This window comes from Blennius ocellaris (genome assembly GCF_963422515.1).
Source record: "Blennius ocellaris genome assembly, chromosome: 19".
Taxonomy (NCBI): domain Eukaryota; kingdom Metazoa; phylum Chordata; class Actinopteri; order Blenniiformes; family Blenniidae; genus Blennius; species Blennius ocellaris.
Genome location: NC_137668.1, coordinates 13,718,755 through 13,734,151, shown reverse-complemented (window position 1 = coordinate 13,734,151; position 15,397 = coordinate 13,718,755). Strand labels below are relative to the sequence as shown.

General features: G+C 41.4%; 1 protein-coding gene across 1 annotated transcript in view; it reads right to left on the bottom strand.

Moving 5' to 3' along the window:
- Nucleotides 1–15,397, bottom strand: part of ofcc1 (orofacial cleft 1 candidate 1) — a gene marked incomplete at both ends in the record, with an annotated part of 174,284 nt that overhangs the window by 101,609 nt on the left and 57,278 nt on the right. Inside the window, one exon of the mRNA XM_080515268.1 lies at nucleotides 9,356–9,556. Coding sequence (XP_080371394.1) covers nucleotides 9,356–9,556 — 201 coding nt within the window. The remainder of the gene's footprint in view (nucleotides 1–9,355; nucleotides 9,557–15,397) is intronic.

Sequence of the window (15,397 nt, the reverse complement as noted above, 5' to 3'; positions counted from 1 at the left end):
CCCTCCCCTCCTTTCACCACAAATTATTTTTCCTGTGAGCAGGACATCTGCCTCCCTGACACTGCTCTGGAAGAGGGAAAATAAATAAATATGTGTGTGGAGACGCACATGATCCATCCAGATGCCACCGAAATATGGTACGATGTCGACATCGTCACAAACCCCAGAAATGTATGTTTTCCACGGCTTAAGCACCAGGAAATCATGTTTAGGGTCAGCGGAGAAGAATACAGCCTGGGCATGAAAACCTGACAGAGGTCTGGAATGTATATCTGATTTGCATAATATTGTTGTGCTATAATAGCAGTAGAAGACTGGTGTTTCAGGTTTTTAACAGCCAGCTCAAATAAATCCATGTCACGAATCAGAGAACCAATGGAAATAGACCAGCTCTAAATGCATCTGTCTTGGTACTTTTCCAATACTATAGTTTTTTTCATTTTTTTCAATAATAATAATAATAATAGTAATGATAAGAATAATAAAAATAATAATAATAGATGCAGAAGGAAAATACCCTTTATAAAATCCTTTATAAGTTTTAATGTGTAGCATTAACGGTTTTAAAGATTTTATAGGAGTAACACAATATACGGATTAGATGAAAAGGGTCTCATTTTCTATTTAATCAAAAATGACATTTCAAAACTTTTACAAATGTGGGAATACTTTCAGTGCTCCCAGGCCACCTTAAAGTCATTTTTCTCCAACCAAGTCAAATACCTCAGCACAAAGCTCTTCCACTCTTTACAAGCAAAAATAATATTTCAACACCAACAAAAAAAACAAAAAAAATCCTATTATTTTAATACAATAAAAGAAAATACTGTCATGTGAAAATGCAGTAAATGTACAGAAATGTTCAAAAGGAATCTTTTAGCGATTGCCCTAAAAAACAATCAGAAAAAGGTTTGAAGAGAAAAAGAAAGAGGTGCAAAAGCGGGAATTCAAATCCATTTTATTTCCTTGTGCAACTTTAATTCAAATGAATCAGGCTGAGCTGCACCCGCCAACTGTGCCCGAAGAGTTGCCGATCTCTACGTGCAGCATAACGATCACCGCAGCACTTCTGAATACAAACTGTTTTATGTGAATACCTCAAGCTGAGGGCTACATAAATATAGAATTAGACAAAGTGTTATTTTTTTCTTTTTATGTTTTATTTCCCCCCCCCTCTTCTCTCACTCCAGCAACATCCCCAGGTTGGGTTGGCTCTAAGCAGAGGCAGGCACTAACTTCAAAAAGTTGCAGCTCCCTTATGATAGCACTGCAAAAAGGTTTTCTTTTAACTTAAATCAGCAAATGTGTGGAGCAGAGACCTAGCGGCGTGTTTTCCTCCCTCAGAAATAATTGCTCCCAGGGATGAATTTGCAATTTAAATGGTGGGGAATTCGTGTTTGTCATTAACAATCAAATATTTGAACCATTATAATACCTTTGCCCCCTCTGCATCGGCACACTTCGCCCCCAGTTTAAAACTGAAGCGCCGTGTTGTTTTGATGATCATGAATAGAAAAGGTGATAATTTTCTCAGAAAACAGGAGGAGAAACGAGAGCTATTCATCAAATTGTATAGCTCCACATAAAAGAATACCACATCAAAACAAAGCACAGAACCGGGGAGTACGTACAGAACATTTTTGAAGTTATGTTGAAGTTGAACTCCGTGCTGCACATAAAGGATACCTGAAAAGAAGAAAACCGGTGCAGGCAGCAGGGGAAGAAAAAAACGGGGAAAGAGAAGAGCCTCCTGTCATCTTTGTGTGGCAGTGTCTCTGTTTAATGTTCATTAAGAAGTTGATTGAATTGAGGGGTGTAGCACTGTCACTGTTAATGGAGTGATCTGTAATTGGAGCGCATTAGCTCTATAGGCTCTGGCTAGTGTCAAAGGCAGACAGAAGGGCAACATGTTACACTACTCCAACACACCCTGCCCATGGTGAAAATACACCATCATAAGCATTTGCATAAATTACAGATACAATCAATGCTTTTTTTTTTCTTCCTGCAGAATAACGATACACGCCGTTCTTTCATTTTAGATCACTTGCAAAATGATAAATCTAAACATGTCCTCCCTTTTATGGGGACATTCAGGTAGGTTAGGCCTATTGCTCGATCATAGCTCTGTGGATAGCAAGTGTGTGTGTGTGTGTGTGTGTGTGTGTGTGTGTGTGTGTGTGTGTGTGTGTGTGTGTGTGTGTGTGTGTGTGTGTGTGTGTGTGTGTGTGTGTGTGTGTGTGTGTGTGTGTGTGAGAGCGCGTGTGTTATGTGTGCCTGTCCATATGCACTGCTCGCTGCGCCCCAAGGCCATAACTGTGATGGTTTTAAACATGGAGGTGAGGAGCAACTTCAAGGCCAAAGTAAGGTGTGTTCCTGATAATGACGAGCACAAATGGCCACTATCGCCACTGAACAAGACCCAGAACTTGATCTGTAATGGCCGCCCATAAAGCAGAATCATCATCAATGAAAATGACAGGTTATTAAGATCCGATTTTAAGGGGGCTATGGCTTTAGTATGATAGGTTAGCCATCTATAAAACCTTTAAAGCCCAGCCCTCAACGACATCAGTCCTGCTCCCCATCTCCCTGTACCCGGCGCCAGAGACACATGCTAATAAGCTCACAACCTTTAATTAAGCAATATGTGTAAGTAGGCGGCCATTACAGCCTGATTTGTGAGCCACTTCATTACACTAAGCACTGGCTAGCAGACACATATTCAATACAAATCAAGCTGGCCTGAATATTATCCTGCTTAATGTGAGGCCAATATTGATATTTTATCACTCGTGTTCTGATTAGTGACTTTAAGAATCTTCATATTTCATTGTGTTGAGGCAGTGCAAAACACTTAATAACCTGCATCCATTAGAAGTGTTGCTGAAGTGTTTATTAGGTCACAGATTGCTTATCAGTTCACTTATACTGTTTATATTTACTGCAAGAACAATATACAGCAACTTCAAGTAATTATTTTAGGAGTCTGTATCTAGATCAGATAACCTTTGGCTCGCAAGTTTTTTTTTTTCTTTTCCTTCCAGTACTTCTGAGTATGTTTGTAAAGTTACAGCACTGCTTTTTCCCCACTAATATCGGTAGTACCAGTTGAAATAACTAAACCGTATGAATCTCCACTGTGCATTGCAAAGGACTTCACTCATGCGTGTAATACGAGGACTTACGCAGGTTCAAGTCTTCTCTTTGATATCACCGGTTGAGGTCCTGCAGTGCAAAACTGGAGCCACACCCACTTCCTCCTCGTGGCTCAACGCGGTTCAACCCTGAGGGCAAGAAACACCCAGTGACACTGTGTAAATGAAAAGCAGGTTGCTTTGCACAGGTAAGAGCATCTTGTGTGTGTGTGTGTGTGTGAGAGTGAGAGAGATAAGGTGGCCGAGACTACAGAGTGTTTACTTTTCATTGTATGCTCTACAGTATGGTGATCCCACTGTAAACAGTACACATTTACTTGGTAGCAATGAAGCCTGTTTACGTGACAGAAGCACCGAGCGAACACTCACGCCCAAATAGCTTCTTTCGTTTCCGTAACTGAAGCAAAGAACTGGCACCTCCCCTGTCCTCCCTCTGATTGGTTGTGGAGGTCAGACCTGGGCAGGGCAGTAGGCTGGTCACATTCTCAACACCCTCCATGCCACCAGTCACCTTAAAAGAACAAAACAAATCCCAGTGCACGCCCCCAATCAGACGGGAGTCTTGAAAGGTAACAAAAAAAAAAAAAAAGGCACAACAATGATACACGCAACAGTTTCTTGAGACCCTCCAGCCAAATGTATCAAACATCACAAAGTACAGGTTGAACTTGGATGACAATGACAGAGATTGGCAGGAGAACTGCTTATTTTCCTTGAGGCCTGTTAGTAGTGTTGTCATGCACAGTCTCTTCCTCTGTCCTGGTGCTCAGAGTGAAGTTGGAGGAGAAGCAGAAATGGAGACTTTATATGACACACTACCTCTCTTCCCACAGGGAAAACAGCTCACACAACTCCGTGTTGGCCTACTTTTGTACGATGATAGAAAACGCAACTTAAATCTCACTGGTATAAGCTATTATAGCATTTTGAAAAAAGAAAAAGAAAAAAAAAACTTTATGTCCATCTTCTGTAGGCAGGCACGCAGGAGCAAACACACACACACACACACACACACACACACACACACACACACACACACACACACACACACGTAAAATCACGTATGACAATTAAAAAAACAAAAAAAAATAGTAATTAGTGATTAAAAACTTCAGTTCAGTGGAAACTCTAACATCAACAACAGCATTAAGTATGGCACGTTCCTCAAGTCGCAAATTACACAGAGTAAGAAAAATGTTCCACTGAGTGCTTCGTTATCTAAAACTAGTATAAACTTGCAGGATAATTGCATGCAGTGTTCTTTGGTGAAGTCCTCCTGCTAAGCAGATATGGCTGCCAGGGAGGCATTAATCTCCTCATGCAACGTATAGTACATAACCAAGGACATTCCCTTTTCTCTCTTTTCTTCTCCGTGTCTCTCGGTGCCACACACGCACACACACACACACACGCACACGCACACGCACACGCACAAACTCGCACGCAGACAAAGCACACAGAGTGCACTCACTTCCTGTACAAATCAAATTCATATTTCTGAGGGCTGCCGGTGACCTCACGGCAAATGAAGCGTAGGTCCTCAGCTCCGCAGCGGCAATCAAACATGCGGCAGAGTAATTACAAAAGAGGGGTAGGAGGGAGAATTGACGTGGTTTGTCAATTAATGTTGCTGCAAGGTGTTTCTTCCAAAGGTTAACTTCTTCATATTGTCTGCATGCTAAATTAGGTCAATATTGGTCCAGTGAAGAGTTGTAGTCCTGTGCGGATGGACAGTGGGCTGAGTCATGGACGTGCAACAACACCGGAAAAGGTCCTCGTTAATAAGAGATGGCATTTCACGATAATGATGTGACACTCATTCTCCCCATCAGGAAGTGCACGTTTGTACAGTTATTGTAAAAGGGTGCAACCTTATTCAAAAAACTAGAATTACCTGCCATGAAGGTCAATCATTTATTACAATGTGGTATAAATCGCCATACCTTTTGTTTCTACTAACAGTTGAGTGCGTTTAAAAAAAAAAAAAAAACACAAGCGAGAAAAGGAAGCTTCAGCTGAAATTGCAGAGAAAAGTGTTTTTATTTATACAAGTTGCTGGAGATGCTCATCATCAGCGTTTTTTCCGAGCCATAAATAATTTGCGGAGAGAGGTAATATTCAAGCTGGCAGAGCCTTAGTTGTGCATCTTTAATGGAAGTTTTACAGAAGCTGAGCCAGTTCTTGCATATGCTGCTGCCTCCCATATGGAGGAAAGGAGACAAAAGGAGCACAGTTGGCTTGTCCTATCTTTTTATAAGTCCATCGACACTTAAATGCTAGCCCCGGAGAAAAAGCGACACAGGGGGACATAAACCCACTGTGGTTTTAGGAGGGAAGATAATGACTTTGCCTGCATTAATTTCTTCATCAGCCATCTTGTTTCTACAGACAGAGTGGTTATGAGTCCTTCTCTGAAGGTCCTAGGTTATATAGATGCATTTCCCTGCATAATTTTGGCCCTAACAGTTGTTGTCAGCAGTGCATTTTGTGAGTTAGCAGCTGTGGAACATCTGTTTATAGGTAATGAGTGTTTGAAAAGCTACACCTCACTTTACCTTTAATGTCTTTTATTGGAGCACACTGATGGGAACGTAGCGTTAACTTTTTTGTATTGTTGTGATTCAGCGAGAAGATTCCTTCAACATGGTCAATATTACAGACACCCGCCGTGGGCAACAGACTGAATGAGAGCATATGATGCATCATTAATATTAACTTTCTTTAAACAGAATTCAATATGCAAGTCAATAAAGACTTCATTATGGTGATATTTTTTACTACACGCCCACAACTTTAACTTTACTCCTTCCACGCTATTTGCACTTATTACTGAGGATGCAACACAAAAAAAGCCATAGCAGGTCCAATAATGGCTGCAAAAAAAACAACCAAAAAACAAAAAAAAATGTGGGGATTCTTGTGACTCTTGCTCACATTCACACTTTCCAACAGATCAAACAGGACACACCTTTGCTTCTTGCAAATAGCATTTATAGCTCACGGCATTTTTTTCAGGACTTTCTTTTTAAGGTGTTCATTTAGACAAATTTTGGGTTTAAATGTGTGTGTATTATGCAAAGCTGCCGGCCCCTGGAGCCGTGGTCATGTTAGTCTAAGGATGGAACAAGCCCTTCGGGGCACGGGTGTCCAGGACGCTGCCTGAGAAAACACGGCTCTTTAAGGGAAATGAGCCATCCGTCAATATTTCCTCAGTAAATGGAAACAGACTACTTAAGTAGCAGGATTGGTCGTGTATCTGGGACAGACAATAGAGTGACATGAGTTCCCTGCATTAATATAGGGAATATTTCACATCAATATTTAAGAAAGTGAAAAAAAAGTTGAGCTTTTCAGCCATGTTTAGTACATATGCTAAATTGAAATGTTTTTATTGCTCGAGGATCTGTGTGAAAATGTTGTCTAGTAACCTTGCAGTGTAACCAGATCACCATAAAACATGCTGTTATTTTGACAAGTGAATAAGGTAATAAGCCAGAACAGGAAAACCAATAAAACTACTTAAAAATATCATAAATTTAAGAACAGCAGGGGCATTTTCTGTGTTCCTGTGGTCTCATAGCGGATCCTTCTATTTCATTCTGTAGTTTTTTTGTTTTTTTTTATCAATTTAATTTAGTAGAAGTGCCTGTTTGGCTGTTCTTCTCTCTGAGGAGCTGTCACCTTACATCTGAAGGCCAGTTTGTACACAGCACCCTGTCGCAGTGTGTATATCACTGCCAAAATTATATAAAGCACTAATAAAATCAGCTCAAGTGTTCTTCCAAGTGCCGGGGATGCCCTTTGGTGATTCCTAGATCTCGCTCTATACATAAAACCAGTCTATATATTCAGGGGAGGATTAGTTTTGAATATGTAAAGTGTGTGTGTGTGAGACTGTGTGTGTGTGTGTGTGGGGGGGGGTTCTGCGAGGCGAAGGGGAACGGCGTAGTCCTCTGTCGGCGACGCGCGCACATCAGTGTTATCGCTCCTCGCTACCAGCGGGTGAAAGAGGACGCCACCGGCATCTCTTGCTACTGGAGGTCTCTGCCTGTGAAGTTGCAAGGAACAGACAGCAACACCCAAGGGACCCAGTGTGTATGAGAAAAAAGAGCAACAGAAAATGATAAAGAGCGCGCGCGGGTGTGTGTGTGTGTGTGTGTGTGTGTGTGTGTGTGTGTGTGTGTGTGTGTGTGTGTGTGTGTGTGTGTGTGTGTGTGTGTGTGTGTGTGTGTGTGTGTGTGCGCATATTTTCCAAGGACAGTGACACCTATCTTTCACAAGTTGGCTTCTCTGAAACTTCATCCTTTTGAGAACATCAAGTCGGCAGGGGGGTTAATAAATTCAGAAATGAATAGTTAAACTGGTGAGCAACAGTTGTGTGTGCCTGTATGTGTGTGTGTGTGTCAAGGTTATTAGTGTAATAAATTTTTGTCAGCATCTGCAATTATGTGGTTATGAGGGGAGGGGGAAGTAGAGTCGATTTTGAAGAATAACTCCCCCCCCCCACACAAAGAAAAGATCTGTGCATGTTTGTGTGCTCTGTTTGACTATGAACAATCCCCCCAGATGTCTCATCCGCTATGCACAAGTCTAAGAGGCTACACACCCAAACGCATACACAGACATCAGTAATAGATATACCATGGCATGTGTTAACTCACATAAGATCGCCATCACTCATATTATGATTGAAAACCATTAGAAGGCGACAGAGCCTCAGAGCTAATTGTTGGTACTTATAACTTCCTCCTCTCCTTTGACATCCAAACTTTAAAATATTAATTTTGCCGGGACGATCCAGGTCGCTCGGGGAGTGACAGAATGATTGAGGAAAGGGATGCAGTTTTCCAACTGCAGCAGTCATCACAAAGCACTACTTTTAATTAGGCAGCGCTGTTTTGAATCAGTGATTCTGAGCTGCGTCTCGTGCAGCTTCTTGGAGGACAAAGTGAGGTGACTCGTGTCTAATGTCATGACAGATTGTGACATTGTATCAAAGAAAATAACAGTTAACATTTCCTAATAGAGTTGTGCAATATGGCAAATATAGTGATCTCAATATATTGAAAATGATTAATATATATCACAAATATGTATTTTTCTGTATTTGAAGACTTAAAAATATTTCCTTTAAAGAATCACTCAGTGGAAAAAAATCCCAGTTTACACATTCACACTGTAGAAAAAGCTTAGTTAAGAGAGCATCAAAAAAGAAACACTACTGGCAAAAATACTCACAGTTGAACATTAAACAGACAGTAATTTCAAAAGAAAAATTTAGTTTAATCGTAATCATTGAAATGGTTCTAAATAATTGTTATATCTACGTCCATATCTATGTATTTTTAGGGCATCTTATAACTGATGGGAATTTATTTGTTTTAGTGGGACACGTACCTCATACATGATCAATTTCCTCTAGGTTATTTTTTATTGGGAGATTGAATTATTTCTGTCTTTATAGCTACTTCACCGACAGACCAAATGAAACAGATGCATTAAAATCAGAGCGGTGGACTCTCACAATTGAAGATGAGATGAGAGTGAAATTCAAGAAATTTACTCTAAACTATCTAAATTCTCAATGTACTGTTTTTAATGACGTGTGTCAGCACTTCAACGGGGCGTGAATGGGAATCGAACTACCAAGATATGGACTATGACCTGCTGTACCAACGGAGCCACGGCCGCATTTTTCAAGCAGCATTTTTTTGTACAAATCATGCCAAAAGTATTTATTTGTATATAAATTAATTGATCTAAATTACTGTATTTATTCAATTCACAGCATATAGTATAATTTCAGAATAGACCAGCTTTAGCATTATGTAAGCACATATGTTCGTACTTGTAATTAAATTACATTTTATTCCAGTGAACAGACAGCATAATTAATTGAATTTTGGGAAAAGGGACCCCTGCTAGAAGGCTATGCATATTGTGAAATTACTTGTTTTATTCAACGCAAGTCTGTTTCTTTCTTCAGCAAAACATAAAAATCCTTTGTACATTATAGCACATCGTGCCCTGTATCAATAGACTTTACCTTTGGATAGTGCAGCCACCTTTAACAGGTGTAACGTAGAACTTTGGGTATAGCTACAAAGATAGGATCTCGATGAAAAAAGCAAGTGTCATTTCTTAACATATATATGTCGGTTGTACGCATGTGCAGTAAAGGTATGCAGATCACCCACCTCCAGGATCGCTCCATCTGGTTGCCGGAGGAAATGTCTGAATCTTTGTTTCAGCCCTTGCAGGGACAGTGTGTACACAGTCACATGGGTGCTCGTCTCACCCTCTGGTAGGGGCGCACCTTGTCTACTCGGCTCATCTCCAGAGGTGGCAGAACTTGATATGGGTTCATCTGATGTCCAGATATAGTCATCGACCACCACCTAATCAAAACAAAAAAACAAAAAAACGGGAGGAATATTTATTGTTTGCAGGGATGGTAAAACTCCTTGGTAAAGAATAAGAAGAGAATAAATTTAAGAGGAGGATAAAAATATATATTTTTAAATGAATTCCTTATCAAATAGACAGGAGCAAAAAGATGAGCTTCACTGGTGTTTTGTGCACGAGTGAGCAAATAGTGCTTGAATGCAATAGGGCCCGATCGGTGGCAGGTAATGTGACAGGTTGTGTTTGTGATTATACGTACTCTGCAATCTGGGTGGCAGGCCTGTTTATGACTCTTTCTCTCCGTGTTGGGGGCTTACACACCTGTAATGCGCTGCCCTTCCCTATTAGGGTGAGACATGGGGAGCAAGCGGGGCGTGTAACATGGTATATAGGTCATGTAACTCGAAGTCATCCATGTGTGAAGATCATAGAAGCCCTCTCCCTCTCTGGGAGTGGCTGCTGGTAAAGGCTTTAATGTCTCATGATCATGGCTCTTTTGCATTATATTAACAGAAAGCAGCAGATATATACAGCATCTGTTTAGATCTTGCTCAATAAAGTTAACATTAATGTTTCAGGCTGCCAGGCAAAGGGCGGCCTGAATAGAGTAAAACAATTTCCAAGGCCTCCTTGCACTAACTACTGACAGATTTATTTTTATTTCTTCAATTTAATGTATAACACTCATAATGTCAGTGCAGCCCTACTGTAGTACTGTAGAGCTACACATATTAGTGTGTGTGCGTGCGTGTGCATGCGTGTGTGTGCGTGTGTGTGTGTGTGTGTGTGTGTGTGTGTGTGTGTGTGTGTGTGTGTGTGTGTGTGTGTGTGTGTGTGTGTGTGTGTGTGTGTGTAAATCCGACTTTAACTGAGAACTACAGACTCGCACACACTAGCCAGCTCCACACGCAGTGTCAGAGTCACAAAGAAAAGGAAGTTTTTCAAGGTGACCCCCTAATTGGCTGCATAATTATGATTCTTCTAAAAATACAGCGAGGAAAAAGGCAAACTCATTCAGTGGGCCATGAGTGGCAGGGTCAAGCTGAAGGAGAGGTTTAATTTGGTGCTGTATCGATGTCACCCCACACTTACAAACGGTTAGACAAACACAACTCTAGGCACTTCGCTGAGAAAACAGTGGGAGCCATTACCCCACTTGTAATTAGAGACGTAGCATAAACTACAAAACCAGACAACCCCATGAGTAGAAACAAACTCATTGTCCAGATGTCAAAGTGTCACAATTGCACCAAAAACAAACCACAAGTGAAGAATACTTAAAGAATTTATGTGTGTTGATGTGTGTTTGGGTTGGGTGAAGATTCTGGGATGCATCTCCTAAACGCTAATTCAGACGCTCATTAGCAAAATCGCCTCAACTGCACTTTGCCTTCAGCTTGGCCTCGGCCCACACTGGGGGAAACTGATTACCTGATTTCTTTTTCTTTTTTTTTTTAAGTAATCAGAACTTCCGCAAGGCAGCAATCAGTCTGTTTGGATAGCATGTGTGTGTTGATTTGCTGCCTTTCTATCAGGGAGTGTGTGAAAATCAGTGATCTCTTCCTATATTGTGCTTTCCAGCTTGTTCACGACGCAGTGACAAATCACATTTAAAGTCATGAACGCCTAAAAAAAAAAAAAAAAAAAACTGAGTAAGAAAACATCCTTTCTTTCTCTACTGGCCATAGGAAGTGTGCCTATGGCCCCTGTTGTGGCCCCTTTCCAGGACTTTTTAAACCAAGCTGTACAGTGGCGATAGAAACACCATGCATTCTGCCTCTGTACTCTAAGTCACTTTGGTTGAACACACCTGCTTAAATTCCCCGGTATGGTTAGCATGTGTACGTATTTTGGCTTGCATGAAAATAGATTTTTTTGATGTTAGCCATGCCACCATCCTACGCTAATTAGCACGTGAAATCCAGTTGACAAGACCAGACAAAAGCCTGAAAAGGTGTTTGTGTGTTTGGGTTGGGTGATGCCATTTCATGCAATGCACCATGGCTCTCAGGAAGCATCATTGCTGAGACACAAAAAGGGAAAGAGCATTAGAGGGCCTGTCTGCTCTACACTACTCTGTTCTGGTCTGTTGTGTTGCGTTATGGTGCTAGCCTGGCTTCTAGCCCTAGCTTGAGTGCTCTCTCCACTCCACCATTGTTCCATTTGATAGCACTAAGTGACTGATTTAGGTTCAATGCCTGCATGGAGCAGACAGGCCAGCTGTGGGTTAAGCAGATAGCATTCAAGTGAGCTAACCCAATTCAAACCCAATCAAACCAGGATTTATCGTTGGGGTCTGTATTTAGAAATCTGATAGAGTCTGCATCAGTCTCTTGACTTGTATCAGGAGAGACGGGCCTTATTTCTTTTAGTGGAGGACTATAAACGGCAAACCATGTTTTCCAGAAGGGACATAAATTTCAGGATTTGTAGACATTACCGCAAATGCACATTGGAAAAAGGAGGGAGGGACAGGGGCACAGGAAGTGGGGATGGCACAGCTGCAGACGTGGCTCCATGGTTCACAAATATAGTCTGTCTGTCTTTCTGGGAGAAGATGCGATTTCACACCTACCGAATCATACCATACCACATATGAATGCAAAATAAAAGCAATCAGTCTTTAAATACAGGCGCCTGTGGAAAGGTTTTCTTTTTAAAAATCCAGTGTGACTTGTAATAAAATTTGACTGACCTGTCAATCATTTTCATTCAAGTGTGTTCAAATATAAAGTCTGTCAGGAGATGGATTTAGAATTCCTGTCAGTGATATTACAACGCTTCGATGTTTTGTTAGTTTGAAGCCAAAAAAATAGGCATCGCTGCCTCAAAGATTGGCTCAATACACTACATTCAAAAAAGGATGTTCTTTTGTGTTATACTCAAAGAGTGACCCATATTTAAACCTAAATTAGGCTTTGAACTTGCAACTCACAGCTAAAAAGAGGGCAGACAGTTTCAGAGATTTAAATAGTAATTTTCCACTGGGTGACACTATTTTGTATATATGACTTACATGTCCTTCACTGTCATATATACTATCTGCCATGTGTCTCTAATGGTGACATATCAGATATAAACACACTGTCTAAAGTTGGCTATCACCCACAAAAGGGTTATTTCAGCTGTGACCTAATGAAGCAAACAACTGGTCCACAACCAAAACAGTTTCCAGAGAAGACCACATAGCCTTGAACTAAAACACACTTTCTAGTGATCAAAACACAGTGTCAGAATAGGAAGTTACCACAGGCCTCGAGAGTAAATTAAAGATCACCCACAGTTAAGTACTGGCATTATAAATCTACCTTTTCAAAAACATGGCCATGAGGGTGGATGCATCACTGATTAATAAACACCAGCAAACACTGTCCCAGAGTCAGCTAGCTCCAAGTATTTAGTATGAGCATGATATTTAAAAACAGGTATACCATATTTGCATCCACCAAAGTCCAACTTTGAAAATGCTTCTTTAGACCTATCTGGTACGATACATGTGTACATCATGTATGTGTCTGTAAATGAGTGATAGGAGGAGAAAGGGAGAAGTCTGCATGAGCAGACAGCCTGAGCCAGGCTGGCTACTGTCCAGAACAGGAGCCTAAGGCATGGGCACAAACAGGCTTGTCAGTCCCCCTGATCCCTTAATGATTGATCCAAACTAGATAGCCATCATTACCATTCATGCACTCTTTCTTCTCCAGATCTGCCTTCCCATATCTAATTTTACCTCCCATTTGCATGTTCCCATGGACTAATTAAACATTTCCCATCTCTCTCTCTCTCTCTCTCTCTCTCTCTCTCTCTCTCTCTCTTGCTGACTACCTCACTGTTTCTCATTGCATCCACTGGTCGGAAACATCTATGGCACAATATTATGCATGAAATGTGAGTGTATAATATATTCCAGTTGGTTACACATCCCGAAACCTCGTCTGCAATGAGCACAATAAACTTGTCTTGCTATACAGTCGTGGAAAGCAAAAGCTATACCTCCTTCTTCTCCCCTCTCTTTCTCTTTCTTGCTATCTCCCCTCTTAAAGACAGAAGCTGCTGACCTTCCCTCTTTATGCCACCTACACATTTTCTTTGACTATCTTACCTCTTCATACATGCTGTTGCAGGGTTGGGGCTTTCTCGACGGCCATGATCCTTTTGGTTTGTAGTTCTGTCTCACTTGGCTTTAATTTACAGTGTGAAAATAATTAGAATCTCACTTTTGCAAAGAGTGGAGTGAAAATGTAAACAATGCTTCCCTGCGGGCGGGTGCTTCATCACTTTGACAGGTGCATTTGAATTTGCCTGGGTGGCGGACAGCCTTGGTTATTTATGTGTCAGTCGCACATGGAAGCCCCGGCTGTGGCTGTACTTGGGACTGAGACTCAGGAGTAGATTGAACAACCGAGGAATGGGGAATGTGGGTTTGGGAGAGGACTGAGGATGTTGCCGGACACGGGTCACACTGTGGCTATAGGCACCGGCACAGTGGGCAGGAGTCCGGACAGGGAATGGGCCTGGATGTACCGTGAATGAGAGAAGATTCACAGCTATAGTGAGGAAATATCTGAGAGTGGGAGGACAAATAGGAGTGACACCTGGAATGGGTTGGATCTGAGGGATTGAGGTATGGTAGGGTCTGGGGCACAGCAATCTGCAGGTAGAGCTTAAATGTGGCTCAATATTTTAAAATGAAAATTGACACGTGGTGGTTTGGCTTGGCTTGATCCAAGTCACCAAATCTGAGTTATGCTGGCGAGAAATGTTGTGCTACAGCCTTGGCACAGCCTACCTGCAAAAATCTTGAAGCATTTGAACAGCTCCAGGTGTTGCTGGTGAGATACCTCATCTGGATGACTGCACCAGATCATGACAAGCCAACATGGCTGTACAATTTGTCCCGGTATTTGGTGCCAAAAAACTAAAATAAAACATCAAAAGAAGCATATGCCATTTTCACACGGAAAAGATTTGAATGTACCAAAAATTAATATGATTATCTCTTCAATAGGTCTGATTTATCTGATTTCAATCTTGAAAAAATAATGATAATAGTGGATATGTGTTCAACAATACCATTGATTCAATAATGCCATCAATTCCTGTCAATAATACAGCGGTTGATCTGTTTCCTCACACACAAATGTAATAGGTGGCTTAGTAACTATTCAGTGAAATGATTGAGATCAGCTGGTACTTAAAAAAAAAAGCATTCTGAAAGTTTTGTATTATTAAAAGATAAATGCTTTGGCGAGGCTTTCAACGCACAAATAATGGAAAAATACACTGTGCAGCCAAAGATGTGATGATGAAAATCTGATTTCTACTTTTGACAGATGTTGATAACTTAATTGAAAACTGTTCAGACTGGCTATGGATAAAACCAGACAGTGACGCTGATTTCACCAGCAACATCATTTCTGTACTTTGTATTTATGGGGGTAGTGTTAATGGATGTTACAAAACAAAAGACAGTCAAAACAGACACTGCAGCAGACATGCTCACACAGATTGAGCTGAAAGGAGCATCAGTGATTATTGCCAAGCGAGGAGTGTACGTGGTACCTTCCTTTGTCCGCACACGCACACGCACAGAGAAACAGTAACACACATCTACACGCTAACACACACATACAGCCATGCTCACAAACAGACAAAGCCCCACACAGTGAGGCAACGCATGCGTGCATCTCCAACGCCTGCGGGCGCTTGGGGCTATGCAGCAGGGATTGGGGGGAGGGAGGGTTGAGAGAGCGGAGGGCTGTGGGGTGATGGGGAGGAGGGAAAGTAGGGTGTGGTGTGTGTGTGTGTGTGTGTGTGTGTGTGTGTGTGTGTGT